General features: G+C 44.6%; 1 protein-coding gene across 10 annotated transcripts in view; it reads right to left on the bottom strand.

Moving 5' to 3' along the window:
- The window catches only part of jade2 (jade family PHD finger 2), a 171,314-nt gene that overhangs the window by 22,455 nt on the left and 124,922 nt on the right, over window positions 1–23,937 (bottom strand). For 6 of the 10 annotated variants that reach the window (XM_078230855.1, XM_078230854.1, XM_078230857.1 and 3 more), the window contains one exon: window positions 2,159–2,287. In XM_078230855.1, coding sequence (XP_078086981.1) covers window positions 2,159–2,287 — 129 coding nt within the window. The remainder of the gene's footprint in view (window positions 1–2,158; window positions 2,288–23,937) is intronic. The other 4 variants (XM_078230861.1, XM_078230863.1, XM_078230860.1 and 1 more) reach the window with 1 other exon arrangement.

The raw sequence follows: 23,937 nt of genomic DNA, 5'->3' as shown, positions 1-23,937 counted from the left end.
CGAGTTCCAATCTTAACCAAATTAACTTCTGTCTTTTCTGCCTCTATGGATCTCAGCTACAATGGCCCCCGACATTTACAGGGAGGTGGCAGAGGAGCCATTTTTAGTCAGGAAACCCCGGAGTATAGGTTTCCCCTTAGGTTCTCCCAAACTTAATGTCACCAAGGTAAACTTTCCCTCCTTGTCCTTCTCAGCCTGGAGCCTTTGACATAGTTGACCACACCATTCTCATCCAACAGCTCTCCACTGTCGCCCATGTGTGTGTAATGCACTCCACTTGTTTCCATTCTTACCTATTTAAATCACAGCTTAAGAAGCAGCTGCAGTGGTTTCTCTTCCTGCTTGCGCACTCATGAGCCCCAGGATCTATCCTTGCCTCTTCCTATTTCTCATTTATATGCTGGACCTGGGCAACACTACCTGTCCTCAGCTCCCTTTGGCTGCTGGGCTTCCCAAGGCATGATAAACTTCGTCAGTGTCAAAGCCAAGAGAGTGATAAAATATGAGAAAAGCAGTCTCACTAAAATATTTAAAATGAGGGTCCACCTTATGAGGGTGAATTGATTTCCCATCCCTGTTAAAATTGGAAGTTTGCCGTTCGTGTTCCAGTTTGAAGTTTTTGATGTCCTAGCTGCTCACCTGACCTAAACCCACCTATTTTTAGGAATTAAAATGATCCTGCAGGCTCCAAAATTCACTTGGGCCAAAATGGATGAGGGACTACAAAACAGGATGGAGCTCTATCAAGAGATTCCAGGGGTTTATCTTCCACTCACCATACCATGTCAAGGAAGCATGATTAGAACCAAGGTGAGGACCCTGGGATATCCAAGGAATTCCATCTACTCGGCTTTCAGGGGACCTCAATGGAATTCTCAACTAAGAGTTGGAAAGAGTTCCATCAAAGTCCCAGGAAAGGGTTTAAAAGTCTCCAGAACAAACGGACCCTGAAGGAGTCTGATTATCTTGGTTGTGTTGGGAATTGACTCCTTTAGGAGCAGATGGATCACTAAAGATGTGTGGGTTCAGTTGATTGGCCGTGCTAAATTGTGCCTTCGTGTCGGGGATTAGCAAGGCAAATATGTAGGGTTACAGGAATAGGGCCTGGGTAGGATTGTGGTCGGTGCAGACTCGAAGAGCTGAATGGCCTCCTTCTGCACTGTAGGGATTCTATGATTCTATTCTATAAACTCCCCCTTTGTCTTTGGCCCAGTTTTGGCCTTGGAAAACCCAAGTGAAATGGCTAGTTTGAAGGACAGATCGGAGTAGGTGGCTGTAGGCACTGATGGTCCACCTCAACCATGGTAATGATCTTATTTGCAACTGGGTCTCCACCTTTGGGGATCAGTGGATTAAGACCTGCTTCACAACCTCCACCAATGGAGCAGACTGATAGGATTTTCAAATCTAGTGACTTTGGTGTTTCGGGAATCTGAATCCAGAATTTCAGATAACTTGGCAATCTCTCTCAGGAAACCTATAAAATGAGTTAAAATGAGACATAGGAAGAGAAGTAGGCTATGGCCCCTCAAGCCTGTTCAGCTATTCAAACACAAAGAGCCCACCACAGTGTTAGACAACATGTACAAACATTCAGAATATCTCACAACATTGATGGTTTCCCTCTCTCTTTTGGCTTTTCCCATGTTACACAGGGTCACCACATCGCTGGCTGATCACCCTTCTCCATCCATATCAATGATTATTTTTGGGATTCAGGGCGGGAGCTTTTAAGAGCCAGACGTCCTTCCTGCCTTGAACTCTCCCTATTGCAGGCTGGGGACCGGCGGCCATACACGCTGGCCTGTCTGCACCAGTGGCTGGATTCCATGGCCAACAAGTCCTGGAGGGGGACTTGAACCTGGGCATTCTGGCTCAGAGACAGACGTGGTACCATTCAGTGCAGAGGAAAGATTTCACATACTGAAAGCGAGCAAGTGGCCTGCTCCATGTTTACAGAATTGAATGCCGGGGAATCTGAGATACCTTCTTCCTGTTGGGGAAGAAACATTTGGAGCTCTCCTGACAAAATCATCTTATGAGTGTAGAACAACCTCCCCTCTGCTTAGACCCCGCCTCCCAGGCACACATGGCACTGAAATACCAGTATGTTGCCGATTCTGATTTTTCTTTCGTGTAAAACTACAAGGTGACTTACCAAGTTGCTTCAATAAGGACCGCGTTTCACTCTTTAACTTGCCTTTCTTCTCGAGACTGCCCTTCGATCTGTTCTTCCCACGCTCCTTCGGGTCACTTGGTTTTCCTTTAGTTTTTTTCGCGGAATTTCCTAGGACAGAGAATCCGACATAGAATTTCCCAAAGCTGCTAATGTGGCTGGCTGCTGTTTTTTTATTAAATGGAAGGCAGGCTGTGGGAGCAGGATGAGGATTGTGTGTGAACATTACAGAATCAGGCCCAAGTTTCAGGACTTAAACCTGAATTTAGTCAAGTGGATTCCAGTTTTGTTTTTAAAGTTTACTTATTAGTGTCACAAGTAGGCTTACATTAGCATTGCAACGAGGCCGCAAAGTCGAGTACCTCACCGGAGCACTAATGTACAACTTTACTAAGCAACGGGACGTTAAATATTATGTCTGAATCTTAGTCACGATGCTGTGGGGAAATATTAACTGAGGTCAGAGGGAAAAGCCATTCTTATCAGCAGTCACGCCAACTTCTTACTAGTGTTATAAAGCAGAGGTGGATCCCCCCTCTGAGAACTAATACCGAAACACCCAAAGAGGAGTACCTCGCCTAATAATCTGTAAAAAGTGTGTGTGTGAAGTAGTGTGACCTGCCCTTCAGCAACTTCTCGTGATTAAATACAAAATAAATCCCCGACACTCGCTCTAAAATGAACACGTAATAATTTATTTATCGAACAGTAAACAAATTAACTATTAACAAACCAAATAAATTCCTTCTAACTATTAACTATTCCCCAATAAAACAAGATTCTAATGGAATGCTGTTCAAATAAATACAACTCCCCACTCATTAACAAAAAGCGAATTTAGTCACTCTCTAAATTACAACCAGATTTTGTGTCTTCCAGAATATTCTGGGCCTTCTCTGTTGATTCTTCTGTCTGGAACTTCTTTCTTCTTTGGTACCTTTGCTATCTAGATGGTGCTTTCTCGAAGACGTAGATGAAGCTATGAGAGCCAGCGATTCTCCCTCTCTTTCAACAGTTGAGAGCTCTGGAAGGTGGCAGCTGCTCTACCTCTTTGTCCCCCTGCCCCCTCCTTTTATACCCGTGATGACATATCAGTATTTCCCACAATAGGACTGCTCATAGGTGGTCAAAACCATCAGATTTAAATTTAACAGGTTTTTGTATCTAAGTGCAAATTGATTTGGCTAAAATCAAAAAGTCTGTTGTCTTGGTAAAACTGCTGCTTGGCCTTTCAATATAAATGTTTCAGTTTTGGGCCCTCTACGTATTTACAGTTTAAATCTCTAAGCAAGAAAAAGCACCACCTTTTAACAGGACATGTAATACTTTCCCCCCTAGTATTTTACAATGACTCGATCCAACTTCTCAACACTAGCTAACTTAAAAAGGCGAAACCCAAGAACAGGTTGCCTTTCTCTGTTTTCTTGGCGATAGTGGGAGAAAATAAATGGATATATATTTTTTTCAATTATTTTAGCAAAACTTCAAAGCATTCTCTGAAGGAACAAGAGCAGATATATTTTCGTCCAGCCCTAGCTACCCAGAAAAGCGTGAGCCACGGGATGAAAAGCACAGGAAGATGATTTATCAAATAATCAAGGAGGTACATAACAGATGATCAGGTTTAATTATTTAAGGCTCCACTACCTTCAAATGGAGGTACGATTTTACAGCTTCATCAGAAAATGGCTTTGAAGTAACCAGCTCATGAATACCCCTTAATTTCCTTCATTTAACTCACATCAGAAATTTATAATTGCTTATCTGCAATAACCTGCTGTCGGACAATTTTGTGCAGATTTGCACCTACAAATGGAAGCTTGCCCAGGTTGTAAGTTATTTCAGCTTTCATTTGCTGTCATTCAGCGAATCATCAATTAAAAAAAAAAACAGCCTCGGAGTAAAGGGTCGCCACTTTAGAACCGAGATGAGGAGGAATTTCTTCAGCCAGAGAGTGGTGAATCTGTGGAATTCACTGCCACAGAAGGCTGTGGAGGCCAGGTCATTGAGTGTATTTAAGACAGAGATAGGTAGGTTCTTGATTGGTAAAGGGATCAAAGGTGATGGGGAAAAGGGGTTTAGAAACTTATCATCCATGATTGAATGGTGGAGCAGACTCGACGGGCCGAATGGCCTAGTTCTGCTCCTATATCTTATGGTCTTAGAAGTGACAATTTAGGATGTAAGCACGGTCATGTCTAACCTAAATAAATTATTGGAAATGAATATGAAGTTGTTTACAGAAGGCTGCTCAGGATTTTCAATTTTTAACTCATCCACTGGAGTTCTGCGATGACTGCCCCGGTAATCTGATGTAGACCTGCGCTACATACACAAAGGTTACAGAATCAGTGCTGAGCTGGCTCATCTCACTCAGGGTAGCATTGGGAGCAGTATATTTGTGACCATTGCCCATGATCTAAATGGAGGGTAACAATCAATCAGCATTCCCCTATGTGTGTCTGTGTAATTGCGAACATGGGTAAAGTTCTCCCCGTGTCCGCGAGGGTTTCCTCCGGGTGCTCCGGTTTCCTCCCATATTCTGAAAGACATGCTGGTTCGGTGCATTGACCCAAACAGACGGCGGACTGTGGCGACTAGGGGAATTTCACGGTAACTTCATTGAAGTGTTAATGTAAGCCTTACTTGTGAACTAATAAATAAATTTTAGGTAGGGTTCAGCTCAACTATAGGTGGTTAAGTAGCTCGCTAATGAAGAAAGAATGTTATTACTGGTGCCCACGAGCTTGTACTCCGGTATGGTTCAATAGAAAAGAGATGGGAAGGAAATAAAGGTTAACCAATTCAGATCCACAACTGACTGGTGCATTAACACTAAAATGTAAACACCCAACTTTTCCGGCGCTCTTAGTCAGCAAGATTGCCTATGGCAGGTGAAAATTCACATCTCCCCATTCCTTTATACAATTCAGTGATACCCCCTTACCTCCAAAACAAAAGCTTTTAAAAGAACTTCAATTTATATCAGTACCTTTCAAATTTTCAACATGTCCCAAAATGCTGCACAGCCAATTAATCATCGAATGGTTACAGCACACAGCCCTGCAAATATTTTGCCCTCATGTGCTATCCAATTCCCTTCTGTAAGCCACGATTGAATCAAACAGCAATAAGATAAATGATCAGATAAGTCATTTTAGTGATGTCGGTTGCAAGATAAATATTGGCCAGTACATCAGAACAACACCCTGGTCTTCTTCCAATGCTGCTTTGGGATCATTTGTACCCACTTGAAAGAGAAGGCAGGACCTCAGTTTAAGATTTCATACAAAAGGTAGCACAGTTAGTGCAGTACACCCTCAGTATTGCACCCAAGGGTCAGCCTAGATTATTGGCTCAAGCCTTTAACATGGATCTTGAACCCATGACTTTCTAACTGGGATGTGCAGGGTGATGTCACTAAGCCAAGGCTTACATAATGAACAATATCAACACAGAAACTTATCAAAGAAAAATGAAGCCATCATGAAAACGATCCAGTTTCCCACCACACAAGCAGAGAGCTGGCATCCCAGTCAGTCTTCAAAAAGGGTGACCATAAGACCATAAGACATAGGAGCGGAAGTAAGGCCATTCGGCCCATCGAGTCCACTCCACCATTCAATCATGGTTGATTTCAACTCCATTTACCCGCTCTCTCCCCATAGCCCTTAATTCCTCGAGAAATCAAGAATTTATCAATTTCTGTCTTGAAGACGCTCAACGTCTCGGCCTCCACAGCCCTCTGTGGCAATGAATTCCACAGACCCACCACTCTCTGGCTGAAGAAATTTCTCCTCATCTCTGTTCTAAAGTGACTCCCTTTTATTCTAAGGCTGTGCCCCCGCGTCCTAGTCTCCCCTGTTAATGGAAACAACTTCCCTACGTCCATCCTATCTAAGCCGTTCATTATCTTGTAAGTTTCTATCAGATCTCCCCCTCAACCTCCTAAACTCCAATGAATATAATCCCACGATCCTCAGACGTTCATCGTATGTCAGGCCTACCATTCCTGGGATCATCCGTGTGAATCTCCGCTGGACCCGCTCCAGTGCCAGTATGTCCTTCCTGAGGTGTGGGTGCCCACAATTAAGGAGACTCTAGCCCTGATTTAAACTTGGGCAAGAATTGGGCAACTGTGGGCTAAGGTGAACAGCAAACGGAATGCCCCGAGTCCAGAAACTTGCAGACTATCAATTATTTCCATACAATCTCCAGATTGCTCTCTAAGAAGAAAGAAAATTTGTATTTATACAGTACCTCACCACGGATGGGATTTTCCCAGCCCTCTGCGCTGCTCGGATAGCGTCGCGGGCTGGGAAACATCACGGGGGGGCCTCTAGTGGGACTCGCGACCAACGTCTGGCCGATTGAGTCTCCCAGGCCCTTTTTTTCCACGTAATTAGTTCCGTGCCAGAAATTGGCGCAGGGCAAATTACCACTTGAAAATCTGAATTCCCATGTGATTAGTGGGACCCGGGACAATAGTCTCGGGGCCCGCTAGTGTCCCCCCCTCCCCCCAGGCGAGGTCTACCACCAGTGGGGTTTACCCACCAACGGGGAACAGATGTGCTCACCCCGCTGGTGGGGATAGAGACCACCGAGGCCCTCCCGGGAGGTCGGGGTCAGGGGGTGCCCTTTGGGCAGTGCCAGCCTGGCAGTGCCAGGGATTCTTTAAACTAAGTACGCCATGGTAAGTGAAGTGGGGGGGGGGGAATGGAAGAAAATTGCTCGTTATTAATCAATGCTATATTTAACTAAGCACTGCATCAACACTGCGGCATCTCTTTTCCCCGATAATTAATTTTACTCCTTAAAATTAAATTACAAGAATCTGAACTGACTGGGTATCTGATCCTTACTTTAAACACTGCACACCGTTTAAGCAATTCTGAATAGTGTGCACAATTCATTCAGCAGTGCTCTAATATCTCCTGGGATTGGGTCTCTATAATGACACATGAAAGCAGTTTCATAGTTAACAGCGCAATTACTTTCAGCAAGATATTCTAAAGGAACATCAGGCGCTTATCAAATCTCTTCACTAACCGACCTTTGTGCCGCAGTCTGATGCCAGTAAACACACTTAGTCTATCAATTAGCTCTAGTGTAGACCAGGAACCACAAACCCAAACAGCATCAATTACAAAGTTCTTAAGCGTGAAAGCAACACAGGCACATAACACATAACGTCTGTTAATTCAGAGTCCCAAGGCGCCTATGCCTTGACCAGTGAAAATTACAAAGGAATGGAATGGTTTAAACATAGACGCTGATGATGCAGCCAAATAGATTTCTAACATAGAGTCATAGAGGTTTACAGCATGAAAACAGGCCCTTCGGCCCAACTTGTCCATGCCGCCCTTTTTTTTAAAAACCACTATGCTAGTCCCAATTGCCCACGTTTGGCCCATATCCCTCTATACCAATCTTACCTATATAACTGTCTAAATACTTTTTAAAAGACAAAATTGTACCCGCCTCTACTACTACCTCTGGCAGCTTGTTCCAGACACTCACCACCCTCTGTGTGAAATAATTGCCCCTCTGGATCCTTTTGTATGTCTCCCCTCTCACCTTAAACCTATGCCCTTTAGTTTTAGACTCTCCTACCTTTGGGAAAAGATCTAAGCCCCTCGTTATTTTATAGACCTCTATAAGGTCACCCCTCAGCCTCCCTACACTCCAGGGAAAAAAAATCCCAGTCCATCTAACCTCCGCTTAGAACTCAACTAGAAAGAGTGCAGAAAAGATTTACGAGGATGCTACTGGGACAACCATCAAGTCCCAGGAGCATCCTAGTAAATCTTTTCCGCACTCTTTCTTGTTTAATAATATCCTTTCTATAATAGGGCGACCAGAAAAGGGTACAACATAGCTCTTATGTATTGAATTATTGAAGGGGGGGGAAATAGGATTTTGAATTTGATGATCAGCCATGATCATAATGAATGGCAGAACAGGCTTGAAGGGCTGAATGGCCTACTCCTGCTTCTAGCCCAGTTCTAACCTACAGAACTGGGAGCAGATGATGTTTCTGGAGGGTAGAACAATCATCTGAAAAGGTGCAGCAGGTTGTTTTGTGGCTAAATGCAAAAAGTCTGATGTGAAACTGAGTCACAAAGACAGATCAGAGATCTATGTCGTGTTGGTTAATTTTAACAAAAAAAAATAAACAAACTTATATAAATACTCAAATTATTATGGTCTATAAATAGGCAACATCCTCCATGCAAGCAAAACAAAAAATGACTGTTTTTCCTAGTTTCCTGTTAGTCTGTCATGGTTATCAGGATAATTACCTCATTCAGGCAGGAAAAGACATTAATTATTACTTTAGTATATCAAAATACTGAACTAATTCTTATATCGTGCTCATATTCCAAAGTCTTAATTATACTGTCACACAGCAGATACAGGTAACCCTGACTGACTGCAGCATAAGTATATTGACTGGGAAGAATTCTAGTGGCAAGCTTATCAAACGCAGGCACATCAGTTAAGAATTATTTACAGTCTGAGTATCTTAATTGAAACTAGTGGTCAAATGGTCCACCATCAAGGCTTTAGGGCATGCCATCAATTGGCAATGAGTGGGCAAATGTGAAGATGGCTTCCCAAATAGCTCAGTTAAATTATCCACCTAAACCATCTCGAGTGGGAATGTCTTTGGTACAACTCTCCAGTCTGTCTCGAGTTAACTAATCTTAACCGGGGCAGCAGCTGAAGCCATATAATTGAGTTTTGCATCTTGGAGTTGGGGAGGGGAAAGTCAGACAACACTCCTTCCTCTAACCACTTACCATAACTCCTACTCGAGGTGCTAAGTTGGGGGAGGACAGGATGAAGCTCAGCTGTGAAGACTCTCAGCAGCTACATAGCCTGCTGACAATTGAAGTCAAGACTCACACTTATTTTTACTGTTTATCCATGGATGTGGGCATCAATAGCAAGGTCAGTATTTACTGGTCCTCGGCAAGAACAATTTAGTTGTCCTTTTCCACTCTTTCCCCATTACCCAGGAATTCTTTAGAACGTAAGAAGTAGGCCATCTGGCCCCTCGAGCCTGCTCCACCATTCAATAAGATCATGGCTGGTCTTTTCGTGGACTCAGCTCCACTTACCCGCCCCCTTACCATCACCCTTAATTCCTTTACTGTTCAAAAATAGATCTTTCCTTGCCTTAAAAACATTCAATGAGGGAAACTCAACTGCTTCACTGGGCAGGGAATTCCACAGATTCACAACCCTTTGGGTGAAGAAGTCCCTCCTCAACTCAGTCCTAAATCTGCTCCCCCTTATTTTGAGGTCATGCCCCCTAGTTCTAGTTTCACCTGCCAGTGGAAACAACTTCCCTGCTTCTATCTTATCTATTCCCTTCATAATCGTATATGATTTCCCCTCATTCTTCTGCATTCCAATGAGTATAGCCCCAGTCTACTCAGTCTCTCCTCATAAGCCAACCCTCTCAACTCTGGAATCAACCTGGTGAAACTCCTCTGTATCCCCTCCAGTGCCAGTATATCCTTTCTCAAGTAAGGAGACCAAAACTGTACACAGTACTCCGACACATGCTTATCCAATTTCCTTATGAAATCCACAATTGAAAATCTGACTCCGCCACCCTTTCAGGCCGTGTATGCCAGACCTAACCAGTTGCTGTCTAAAAGTGTTTCTCCTCAGATGGAGGTGAGCCACCTTCTTGAACCGCTACAGTTCATGTGTTGCAGGTACACTCCATAAGACTAGAAGAATTGGAAACAGGAAGAGGCACCTTGAGCCTGCTCCGCCATTCAATAGGATCATGGCCGATCCAACATTCCTCACGCCCATTTTCCTGCCTTTCCCCCATAACCCTTGATTCCTTTACTGATCAAAACTCTATCTATCTCAGCCTTAAATATACACAAGGGCTCTGGCCCACAGCTCTCTGTGGCAAGGAGTTCCAAAGACTCACAACCCTCTGAGAGAAGAAATTCCTCCTCACCTCAGTCTTAAATTGGCGCTCCTTTATTCTGAGACTATGCCCTCTAGTCCTAGACTCTCCCATGAGGGGAGACATCCTCTCAGCATTTACCCTGTCAAGCCCCTTAAGAATCAATATACTTCAATGAGACTATCTCTCATTCTTCTAAATTCCAAACAGCAAAAACTGGCTCCTGTGATGCTGGTGACCTCAGGAGGAACCTGGCATGAATCACTGACCCTGTACTTCTGACTAGATGGTTCCAAATGCTCCAACCCTGTCCGCTGTACTCAAATGCTGGGCTCCACCATTACTGGGGATGGAGATGGTACCCATGGAGCCTCCACCTCTAGTTAGTTGTTTAACTGTCCATCAACATTGATGACTGGATGTATTTGCTTTGATCTAATCCACTGTGGTTTGATCATTTATTCGTCTTCAGCATAAATAATAGGAAATGCTAGAACTTCTCAACGGGTCTGGCCTTTCATCAGAACAGTTCTGACAATAGGCCGTCAACCTAAAACATAAACTCTGACTCTCTCTCCACAAATGCTCTCAGATCTGTTGACCAGATCCAGCATTTCCTGTTTTTATTTCAGATTTCCAGCATCTAAAGAAAGCCGATTCCAGTATTTAATGCACATGTAGTCCTCTTGTAGCTTCAGTCGGCTGGCAACTAATTTTGGGAATACCTGGTGCTGCTCCTGGCGTGCCCTCCTGCACACATCACTGAACCAGGGTTGGTCAATGACTTGATGGCAATGGTAGAGTGAGGATGAGAATATGACAATCAGAAGGTGACATCTTGTGTTTGAATAAACTCTGCTGCTGTCGACGGCCCAATACAGTACCGCGTGGATGCCCAGTTTGAACTGCTGGGTCTGTTCTGAACATATCTGATTAAAAATGGTGGTTGTGCCATACAACATGACAGAGGGTGTTCTCAGTGTAAAGACAGGACTTCATCTTCACAGGGCTAACTATCTAATCATCACTCCTGCCAGACAGATGGACCAGCGACAGGTAGAATGGTCAGGATGAGGTCAAGTGAGTTTTTCCCTTGTGTTTGATTTCTCACCAGGTTCTGTAAACCGATCAGTAAAGTTGTCATAAATAGTAACGAGTTAGAAAAATGGGAAGAGATTCATTACAACACAAGTCGTCTCTACCTAATAAGATGATTATAGACTGCTATCCCCTTATGTGGGGGGGGGGAGGGGCTTAGGAGTGCTGACTGGTGGTAATTTAACCTGAGGATCACCACACCTCAAGCAAGGGGCAAGGTTGAGAAGACGGGCCTTCACGAATACCTCAGCTGGTACGGGAATTGAACCCATGCTGTTGGTGTCGCTTTGTATCATGAACCAGCTGTCCAGCCAACTGAGCTAAACTGACCCCCAAAAAAACACCGAGCCAGCCAACGATGATGAAGGAATGGTTTAAAGTCCCAAGTCAGGATGTTGCATGACTTTGAAGGAAAGTTGTACCAATGATGTTTCCATGTGCTTCTTCTAGGCAGTAAAAGTCACAGGTTTGGAAGGCGTTGTTGAAAAAGCATGGCAGCAATGACCTTCAGAACAACTCAAGTCACTGGTGGTGCTACCAAACCATTCTTGAGGATGGACATTGAAGGAATATTTAAAGATGGCCTTAAGGACAAGGTAGTGCATGTATTTAAAGAACAGATAACGCATCGGGTACGGGACCTTTAAATAAACATGGAGGCAGGAATGACTGGCCAAGTAAAGGTGGTGTTCCCCTCCAAGCCACTCACCATCCTGACTTGGAAATATATCGCCGTTCCTTCGCAGGGGAAAAATCCTGGAATTCCCTCCCTAATGGCACTGTGGAACAACCCACAGCACATGGACTGCAGCGATTCAAGAAGGCGGCTCACCACCACCTTCTCAAGGGCAACTAGGGATGGGCAATAAATGCTGGCCACCCAGCGACGCCCATGTCTCATGAATGAATTTTTTAAAAGTCTGAGATGAGAAGGATGGCCTTGTTTTGACTGTTCTAGGACAAGGTCCACATAAAACAGCAATGACGCATGCCAGAGATACTCTATCTCTGTCGCCTGTTATGGGTTGATATCTCTGTTGCTCCTCCCTACACTTACTCCTGTAAAATGTAAAAGGGGAGAGTCCCTTGGGGGCATCCCCACTGTGGCAATATTGCTGATGTCCAAAGAACGGGAGTGATAAAACACTCAATATAAAAATCTCTTCAGCAACCTCGTGCTAAGGAGAAAATGAACAACTCTCACAAAGCTGGAAAACCAGGTTCACAAAGCACCAAACCAGCCGGCGCCTGTTCGGGTACACTAAGGGAGGATTTAGTATGGCCAATCCACCGAAACAGCACGTCTTTCAGAGCTCTTCAAGAACATCCCGATACCACCAGGCCTAGCAATAAACTATCATCACCGAAGTTAGAAACTAACAAGTAAAAGCCCATAAAACATTTTTTAAAATCCTTCCTCTCTTTCCAACCTTAATCATATCAGCGCTCATTTGTTCCTCTATTTCTAGTGTTGTTTATGGCTTGGAGTTCTTTCTGCACCCACGTTACAGTGCATCTGGGAGCACTCAGTTACATGGATTAAAATATTGCAGAAATTTGACTGCAAGTAAATAACCTGCAGAACTACAATATATTTGTCCAAGTCCCCTCAACCTTTTATACCTGTCCAACAAATCCTCCCAATATGGGGGTCTCCACCCACTGAGCTTGCTGCACTGCCGTCAATTGGAATATCCTCCAACTGCACTTGTTCATGAGGAAGTGGGTAACAGGATAGTTGGAGAGACTGTGGTGGTGGGGGCGGGGGTGGGGTTAGGGATGGGAGAGGAGGATGAGGGTGAAGAAGGGGTGTTAATATTGGAGACCCGAGTTTTAAGCATGGCCGGGCGCTGTCATTTTTTATAGAATCATAGAATCCCTACAGTACAGAAGGAGGCCATTCGGCCCATCGAGTCTGCACCGACCACAATCCCACCCAGGCCCTATTCGCATAACTCCATACATTTACCCTGCTAATCCCTCTGACACTAAGGGTCAATTTAGCATGGCCAATCAACCTAACCCGCACATCTTTGGAGTGTGGGAGGAAATCGGAGCACCCGGAGGAAACCCACGCAGACACGAGGAGAATGTGCAAACTCCACACAGACAGTGGCCCGAGGCTGGAATTGAACCTGGGTCCCTGGCGCTATGAGGCAGCAATGCTAACCACTGTGCCACCGTGCCGCCCTAATGTTTCGGCCCTGTACATCTAGACAGTCCAGATCACAGTCTTGATAATTATTCTCTTAAGATCTCTAATTGCAGCCTTTTTAAAACAAAAAATTATCCTGGCCAAGACATTCATACAGCACCTCACCCTGACATACTTGGCACTTCTGCAAGCCTCTCACAGCTTGTACAAACTGCCAGCTATTCAACTCTGCCAGTCACAACAGCCAAACAGATTGCACAACACTCAATACCACACTTCCAACTCTTTTGCAGGACAAGGTGGTGCACAATTGGAGATAGCAGGAAAAAGTAAGCTAGAGGACAAGCGTGCATGCGTGTCTTGAGTCTTGGGGGTGGGGAGGGGGGGCGGTGACTGTGCTCACTAAATTGGAACGATATTCAAGCCATGGTCTGCAGGAGGGCTCTTGAGAATGACAACTTTCACATACCTAATCCTCCTTCCCACAAACCTCCTCAACCCACAATCTTACAGATGGTTCAAAATCACATACCTCTTGCCCTCTCCCCTCACCACAGTCTTACCTCGGTGTCACTTCTCTTTCAGATCTCATGAACTATAAGGTGGTTTGGCAATGGAAGGTACAGCAAGATGGGCAGGGATGAAAAGGGCACAGCACTGTCACTTCACTTCATACTCGGAGCCAGCAGCTCACATACTAACTGTGCCTGCAATTTAGAGAATAATATAGATGTGGAATCTGCAGCACTTAGTCACAGTTGTGATCTGCCTGAACATAGAACATAGAACATTACAGCGCAGTACAGGCCCTTCGGCCCTCGATGTTGCACCGACCAGTGGAACCAATCTAAAGCCCTTCTAATCTACACTATTCCAATAGCATCCATATGTTTATCCAATAAGCAGATCCTCTGCTCATTTCTCCACACATCGCGGTCCTTGATTAATAAGGGGGTCAGGGGTTATGGGGAAAAGGCAGGAGAATGGGCATGAGAAAAATATCAGCCATGATTGAATGGCGGAGCAGACTCGATGGGCCGAGTGGCCTAATTCTGCTCCTTATGGTCCTGCAGTTTCCTCTTCAGATGCTCATTAAACCTCTGATTTTCAATTTCAAGTTCTCTAACATTCTCATTCCCTTTCCCTCTATTGGTCTTCACCCTTTAACCTTTCTTTAATCACGTCCTTCAGCACATAGCCAATCCAACTATGTGGCCTTTCTCGATGACATTCGCTCATGTTCTTCCCACCTCCACCATCCGGACAGCTTCTTCCTTGCTCTGGTGCTTTCTCCATCCTGCTCCAGAACATCTCACAACGTTCTAACCTGTGGAGATCCACTTTTCTCAAGGTCCATGTTTCAGCCCTGTACAACTAGACAGTCCAGATCACAGTCTTGATACTTATTTTCTTAAGACCTCTACTCATTCTTACACTGAGCAATTCTTTATGTGTAGAGTATGCATTCTCTGCCATCAACGTTCATGCTCAGATTCCTTTATGCCAGTGACCACCTTCTGACAAGACACTTCCTAGGTACTTAAACTCTGAAAGCTGTTCCAGTTGTTGACCATTTATTTTGATCTCTACTTTCCCACTATGATTTCTTCCAATCTATATAACTTTCATTTTTTTTTACATTAACCTTCAGTCCACAAGCTTCCACCGTCGCGGCCGCCATTGTAGCGGGATCCCCTTTTTAACTCCACTGGGCTTATTTTAGGTTTGGTTCTCCGTTACCCAAACCCCACCAATGCCCGAGTGATTCTCTCTCTCGCCGATGGAACAATGGCCACCTTGCGTCTACTTCACTAGAGTAGCGCTCCCAAGAGAGAGAAAAGGAAACTACTGCCTATCCACTACCTGGCAGCCTTTCCTGAGTGGGCGGTTTCGAAGCGCCCAGAGTACCCTCAGTTCTAGACTCCGGAATTATGGTAAGGGATATTTAATATTGTGACTTGGTCAGAGATCGTTGGTGAGAAATTGAAAAGATCAAAACGGACTCCAATGGAAGTCAAAGATATATATATATATATTTGTTAAAACATCAAGGTCAAGATCACCAAACACCAGGAAAACAACACACAATGCCTTATGCTCTATAAGACTATAGCTATGGAAGGAATACTAAAACGGGCACAACGGTAATGCTTACTTAACACAAGTTTACCAGTGTCTTAAACTATGAAAGGTGCATGCAAAAGCCCCCCCCTTTCCCCAAAGCCTCATCCACTATGATGATCTCGGGAACTTCGTGAATTACCGGAGGATACTCACAATCCTAGTTTAAATTGCTCAGTGGGCTTCGGGCTGCGAGCTGGAGACGAACGAGAGGTAGGCAGGAACAGGAGAAGAGAGTGGAGAGAGTGAAGCCAGAGCTTGCTTGTCCCTTTTAAAACCTGAACCAGTGATTCTCTCACACAAAACAGTTTCTGATCATTGGTAGTTTTGATTGACTGGAACAAAAAGGGCCGGAACTGTCGGGACCGCCCTTAATTGATATTTTAATGTCTTTTAAATGTTCTCTGAGTCAGCCTGATTAGAATCCCATCAGCGAGCTGAGTCATTGATGTTGTCCGTGGATGGAATGATCTCTGTTCTCATTGTCTTGTTGCTGGGCTATTTACTCCTCGTCTGCTGGCCATGGTTTCTCCTTTGTTTCCTGTTGATTAGATCATCCCTGTCTCGACCTTCTCGTTATTCCCAGCCTCTTGCATATTCATGTGGCCTGACAGCCAGCCGGCCATTTTCCTGACCCCTGGGTTCTTTAATCATGGAGGATTTGCCCTAAAACTTACACAAGACACTTCCTAGGTACTTAAACTCTGAAAGCTGTTCCAGTTGTTGACCATTTATTTTGTTTTCTACTTTCCCACCATTATTTCTTCCAATCTATATAACTTTCATTTTTTTTTACATTAACCTTCAGTCCACAAGCTTCCACCATTTCATTTACTCTATGCATTATTATCTCTGGATTCTCTGTTGTTCTAGTCACTAGGGCCTGGTTGTTTTCAAATGTCACTACTTCCAGAATTGACCTCCTACTTTCTGTTTCATTAGTGGTTCTTTAACATGGCCTCGACACAGATGTTAAAGAGCAGTGGAGATAGTACACAGCCTTGTCCCACCCAATGCCCGATTACACCAAGTCCTGTTTCATCAAATGCCCGTCCTGATTGTAGCAGTCTGTCCCATGTACAATTATTCTTTTATCTCTCCAATCACCTCTGATCATCTCCAGCACTTTCAACAGATTTTGCCAGTTCACCCGGTCCAAGGCTTTTTCACAATCCACAATGCAGGTGTACAAGTACTTTACAGCTGGATCAGAGGCAAGTAAAAAGCAAGTCAGATGGGGACTTTGGTGGGACAAACTGCAGAAGTATGCTGAGTATACATGTGAAATGCTTGATGCTTTGCCAAGCCAGAGCTTGGTTTCAATGTTAAAGAACCTGGAAGAGTCCAGGCACCTATAGTGAAGATACTCCCACAGTGACCATGTCTAGAGCACTTCGGGAAAACTAGCTAGACCATTTCAAAGGGTCTGTCATCATTGTGAAGACCACCTATTTCCACCTCCATAACATCACCTGGCTTACCTCCTATCCCAACACATTTGCTGCTGAAGTCTTCATTTTGTTACCTCTAGATTTGACCATTCAAACACGCTCCTGGCTGATCTGCCACATTCCACCTTCTGTTAACTTAAGGTCATCCACAACTCTGCTGCCTGTGTCTTAAGTTGCAATAAATCCCATTCCCCTTTCACCCTGCTGGCCTGCACTGGCTCCTGGTCAAGGAACACCCTGATTTTGGCATTTGGTATCCTCACGCTTGTTTTCAAATCCTTCGATGGCCTCATCCTGCCTTATCTCTGTAATCTCCTCCAGCCCCATAGGCCTGCAAGATATATAAATCTGGCCTCTTGTGCATCCTCAATTTGAATTGTTCCACCATTGGTGGCTGTGTCTTCACTTGCCTCGACCCGGGCTCTGGAATTCCATCTCTAAACCTCTGTACCTCTCTACTCTGCTTTCTGTCTTACAAAGCTCTTCTTAAAACCTACCTGTTTAACAAAGCTTCTGGCCGCCTGAGTTGATATGGCTGATGAGATGTGGCTGATCGTCATACACTGGTTTATAATACTATCAAGTCCTTTGGGACGTTACATTATTTTGAAGATGCAATCTAAGATGTTGTGGTTGTTGTTGGGAATGATATATTAGGCAGACCAGATAAGGATGATGAATTTCCTTCCCTAAAGGACTGCCATGAACCAGATGAGTGTTTATAACAATCCTGCAGTTACACACTCACCGACTCTTATTCCACATTTACTTAAATAACACTACAATGGTCATCTGGACTTGAAACGTCAGCTTTCTCTCCTTACAGATGCTGCCAGGCCTGCTGAGATTTTCCAGCATTTTCTCTTTTGGCTACAATGGCAGCTCAGCTTTGCTTCCAGTGTTTATTCCCTCCTTGCTGGGAATTTTGCTAAATCGAAGGTTGGCATTCAATCTAATTTTCTCACTGCAGGAAAAGCCTTCTGATTCTCAGTTGCTGCGGTCACCTGGTCCCGTGGAAACGTGAAGCAGTTCACCAAACTAGCTCCCCGTTGGGAGGTGTTGCTCCGATCTCCAAGGCACCTGCTTCCTCTCCACCACAATCACCATTCCCCTTCCCAAAGGGCAGCTGTTGCTGTCTCTTTATTATTTATTTATTTATTAGTGTCACAAGTAGGTTTACATTAACACTGCAATGAAGTTACTGTGTAGATCCCCTAGTTGCCACACTCCGGCGCCTGTTCAGGTACGCCGAGGGAGAATTTAGCACGGCCAACCCACCTAACCAGCACATCTTTCGGACTGTGGGAGGAAACCCACGCAGACGTAGGGAGAACATGCAAACTCCACAAGGATAGTCACCCAAGCCGGGAATCGAACCCGGGTCCCTGGCAGTGTGAGGTAGCAGTGCTAACCACTGTGCCGCCTTTTATTGCCATCAATTGCTAAGGGTTGCCTCCGCCTCACCCTTCTGCAGCACGATTACCACAATGTATTTCTTAGACAAAGCTGCAGCTCAGCATTACATACGCTCCACAATCCCCCTTCTCCAGCCCTCAACGAGGCACCCACATGCTCTGCTAAGCTCTGGGAGAATGGCACCGTAATGCCCAGACTCCAACCCCCCTGCTGCCAACTCACGTCGCTGCCTGTAGAAGTTAGCCAAAACTGACAGGGAGCACAAATCTCAAGTTCTGAATGATTTTAAATCTGGTCATGCGAGCTGAAGGCTGCACAGGCAGCAGCTCCTCAGAATCCAGCTTGACTAGTATGTGGTCAGCCTTACTTGTGAACTGTAAACATCATCGAGCTGTCTGGTGTCCACTGTGTGGAGTTCCAAACGCGGATAAGGGAAACTTTAAAATAACAAACGCCCACATAGAACAAGATTAGATGGCCCCCACGTCACTATTTGCAATTAGCCTCAACCCTGCTGTAAGAAAATGTACAACTGGAATTCTGCAGCAATCACAGGAAGTCTCTGACGTCATCCAAAATTTTCCAGCTATGATCTGGCACGTACACAACAACACAGAATTAGAGTTAACGCGTTCAATGCTTCCAGCAGCATTTGGTGAGACAGCACAGCTAAGCAGGAACCCCCATTTCACAAAGAGCAGGGATTTTTATTTGGCTTTCCCTTGCACACTACAAACATAGTTTATACACAGTGCTTTGAACAGGAGGAGGAACACAAGATGTGTAGCCACGCCACACACACAAACACAGAACAAAGCTTAGCACAGTGGATCACGGATGCCAACCTCATGTCAGTGGTAGTGCCCCGATCTCAGGATCGGAAAATTGTGGGTTCAATCCAGTGAGTCAAGCTCAAGATTGGGGCCTGCTCTGAGTGCAGCACTTCAGGACAGTGTTAGACCATAAAACGTAGGAGCGGAAGACGACCATTCGGCCCATCAAATCTGCTCTGCCACTCAATGAGATCATGACTGATATATGATAACCCTCAATTCCACTTTCCCGCCTTATCCCCATAACCCTTGATTGCCTTACTGATTAAAAATCTGTCTATCTCAGCCATGAACATACTTAACGACCCAGCCTCTGTGGTAAAGAATTCCACAGATTCACTATCCTCGGAGAGAAAAAATTCCTCCTCATCTCTGTCTTAAATGGGTGACCCCTTGCTCTGAGAATGTGCCCTTCCGAGACTCTCCCACAAGGGGAACAACCTCTCAGCATCTTCCCTGTCAAGCCCCCTGGGAATCCTATATTTCTCAATAAGGTCGCCTCTCATTCTTCCAAACTCCAATGAGCTTAGGCCCAGCCAATCACCCTCTCCTCCTAATCCCTCCATACCCAGGATCAACCGAATGAACCTTCTCTGGACTGCCTCCAACACAGTCTAAAAGGCTTTTTGTGCGCTACCTTATTGAATACATTTGGAAGTCCAAGTATATTACATCTACTGATTCCCCTTTATCTATCCTGCTCTCTATGACCTCGTAGCATATTAATAAATTTGTCAGGTATGATTTCCCCTCATGAAGCCATTATGTATTTCTAAATGTTCTGCTATTATTACATCCTTTAGAATGGGCTCTAACATTTTCTCATGACCGAATTAAGCTAACTGTCCTATAGTTATCACCCAATAATCTAGGATAAAATAGTCCTGATTGGGATATGATACCTGAATGTCACTGCAGCTTAGTCACTGAAACTCTTCCATGATGATGTTTGAACCTGTAAGCAATGTTCCTAGCAAAGTAGACAATTTGAAACTACCTGGGCCACAGAATAGAGTTTTCTCAAAAAACTGTTCTGTCAAAATAGAGAGACAGCATATCCTTCAACAGTGCCACTTCTTCACTCAGGATTGTCTGGTTAACACGAGGAAGCTAAAATACTGTTCCATTTTATCAATCTGTCTACTGTTGTCATTTCTGAATGTAATATGCACCGACTGGGATATTACACAATTCAGACTGTTTTTATGATTAATCAGCTGTACAGTATAATTCCATAATCTTAAAAGAAAGTTTATTTATAAGGCTTACATTAACACTGCAATGAAGTTACTGTGAAACTCCCCTAGTCGCCACACTCCGGCGCCTGCTCGAGTCAATGCACCTAACCAGCCCGTCTTTCAGACTGTGGGAGGAAACCGGAACACCCGGAGGAAACCCACGCAGGCACGGGGAGAATGTGCAAACTGCACACAGTGACCCAAGCCGGGAATTGAATCCGAGTCCCTGGTGATGTGGGGCAGCAGTGCTAACCACTGTGCTGCTCCTTGCACTATTTGATCAACTATTGATCCTTTAGCGAGCAAGTCTCGATTTTTAATTTTTTTAAATATTCATGTGGGCATTGATGGCTAAGGAGCATTTATTGCCCATCCTTAATTACCCTTGAACTGAGTGACTTGTCAGTCCATTTCAGAGGGCATTTAAGAGTCAACCACATTGTTGTGGGCCCGGAATCAGGTAAGCCAGACCAGGTAAGGGTGGCAGGTTTCCTTCCTTAAGGGGCATTAGTGAACCAGAAGGGTTTTTACGACAGCTTCATGGTCATCGTTAGGCTTTTAATTCTAGATTTTTTTATATTTACCATCTGCTGTGGTGATATTGGAACCCAGGTCCCCAGAGCATTACCCTGGGTCTATGGATTAGTAGTAATGCCACTGTCTCCCTGTGTCAACTGCGCAGAGTGTCACAGAGTTTGTTGTTCATCATCACATTTGCTTTCAGTGATCTTTCGAGCATTATATGTCCTAGAGGGAGTACAGCAAAGGTTTACCAGGCTGATTTCTGGGATGGCAGGTCTCTCATATGAGGAGAGACTAAGTCGGTTAGGATTATATTCACTGGAATTTAGAAGATTGAGAGGGGATCTCATAGAAACCCATAACCCAGGGTTGATTCAGAAAGAATGTTCCCAATGGTGGTGGGGGGTGGTTTCCCAGAACTAGGGATCATACTTTGAGGATAAGGGGCAAACATTTTAGAACTGAGGGGAGGAGAAATTTCTTCACCAGAGGGTGGTGAATGTTTAGAATTCCCTACCACAGAAAATAGTTGAGGCCAAAACATTGTGTGATTTCAAGAAGAAATTAGATATGGCTCTTGGGGCTAAAGGGATCAAGGAATAGGGGGAGGAAGGGGGGGGATCAGGATATTGAATTAGATGATCAACCATGATCAAATTGAATGGCAGAGCAGGCTTGAAGGGTCGAATGGCCTCCTCCTGCTTCTAGTTTCTATATAATACAAGGTACAGTGGTGTTTTTATTCATGGCCACTTTGTAGTTTCGATTGACGAGGAGTGAAGTCTATATGCTGTCTCAAAGAACAAAGAAAATTACAGCACAGGAACAGTCCTCCAAGCCTGCACCGACCATGCTGCCTGATTGAACTAAAGCCCCCTACCCTTCCAGGGACCATATCCCTCTATTCCCATCCTATTCATGTATTTTGTCAAGACGCCCCTTAAAAGTCACGACCGTATCCGCTTCCAATACTTCCCCCGGCAACGAGTTCCAGGCACCCACTACTCTGTGTAAAAAATCTGCCTCGTACATCCCCTTTAAACCTTGCCCCTCGCACCTTAAACCTGTGCCCCCTAGTAATTGACTCTTCCACCCTGGGAGAAAGCTTCTGATTATTCAGGAAAAAGCTTCTGACTAACTGTCTCCCTGCATTTATATTGTTAAAGTCACGTCCCTTGTCCTGACAGCAGCATCATAGACCATTAAAAATGTGGGCCAACATGAAAATCAAATATGAAGGCATCGTAAAGAATTTCTTCCTTTACCCCTTGCTCCTTCAGTCGAATGACTGACCTAGTTGCGGGCAGGAAAGAGGAAGGAAAACTTTGACCAATGAAAATAATTGGTAAATACTTCCTATCGGACATCTTCTTCCACCTTCTCCATAGAAAAATGAGAATGAATAAAGAACACCAGCTGCATGAGGAAAATCCTTCCGCAAACACTGACAAATGATTGCAAAAGAATGAAAACACTCAACCAAACCATAGCCGACTTTAGGAGCAACAAGGCAATAGATGAGTTACCTACAGCTATGTATGTGCATCTGGCAACACTTTATGGCCAAAACCAGCCTTGAAGCTGCTGTCCCAGGACTTGCCTTCCGGCTCAGCCCTACCCCACTCAAGTTCAGTTCCATTTTTCTAAATGACTTTTGTCACAAGGAAGTGGGATTTGTGGTGTAGTCGGGGGCACCCCTTTGTTTACTAATCTGAATAATGTTCTGCAGTTAATAAGACAGTCTTTGCTGTTCATAAATTATTAAGCCCTTCACTGAATTGTTTCTGGGTCAACAGTGGCTCTGATAGTTGGTCATGTCTTTCCCTCTGAGTCACAAGGCTCTGGGTTTAAATTCCACACATTTTAAATTGGGTGGCATTTTTCTCCCTCTCTGCAGTGTGTTTCGCACTGGCGGGAGACGGTGTGCTGCTTGCTGGTAGCAGGATCTTGTGGTCCTGTCATTGTCAATGGGGTTTCCCATTGAACGCACCCCTCACTGATGAGAAACACGCGGACGGGGGGTGCGTTGCTGGCGGGGGGTGCGTTGCTGGTGGGGCCTAAGATCCCGCCGGCACGAACGCCAGCAAGATTTCGCTGACTGTCTTTTTCCTTGGTTGGCAGAATCAAGTAGCTAGTAATTTTTACGATCCTTCTTTAACAGCTGACTGGAGTGCCTCTGTTTAAATTGGGTACACGTCCAATTGACTTGTCTGTGCAGGACATTTCAACAAATGCTAAAAGAAGATGGGAACCATTCATATCGTCCAATTAAAAGATCAGTGCAGTCCTGATGCTGCCATTGAGCTGTTCCAGGAAGGTTTCAAACTGTTAAGAGAACTGAAGAAAAAAAGCCCCAGGTGCAGAAACTGAGCTTAAAACAAATATCAGGGGAATTCCCTGAAAAAGCTTTGGGTCTGCCAAGTAATGCGAGTAAGTCTGGTTTTGTGCAGTTTTAAGGCCCAGAATTGTAACGCTGGTAGATCTTAACTGTAACTACATGCAATGTTTATCTCTTCTATCCCTGAACTAATATACATCCTATGAAATCTAGAAATGTATCGGAAAAGGTAAGTAAGTGTAAACGTGATGACTGATGTCCGAGTCCAAACAGACCAATTTGGTCACAGATTCTATCTCCAATTTGTGCTGAGTTAGTTGAAAGGTCCTCATCTCTGGAATTCCCCCCTCTCAACCTCGCTGGCTTCATCTCTTTTAATATGCTCCTTAAAAGATGTTCCTCTTTGACTAATATTCTGGCTGGATGCCTTAATATTAGATGCAGCTTGCCTTTCCTTGGGGCCTTTTGCAAAGTTAAAGGTGCTATATAAATGCAAGTTGTTGCTATTGTATGCGAATTCGAGGTGAGGGGTTGGCTGTGACGCGCACATTCATTCTGTGAGATAAAAGTTGCTGTCTAGTATCACACAGAAAGGATGGTTTCCTGGGGTTGGGGTGAGAGGTGGGGTAGTGACGGACAACAGATGCCAGCAA

This window comes from Mustelus asterias, chromosome 16, assembly GCF_964213995.1.
Source record: "Mustelus asterias chromosome 16, sMusAst1.hap1.1, whole genome shotgun sequence".
In the NCBI taxonomy this organism is placed as follows: Eukaryota; Metazoa; Chordata; class Chondrichthyes; order Carcharhiniformes; family Triakidae; genus Mustelus; species Mustelus asterias.
This window is presented reverse-complemented; position numbering and strand designations above follow the sequence as displayed.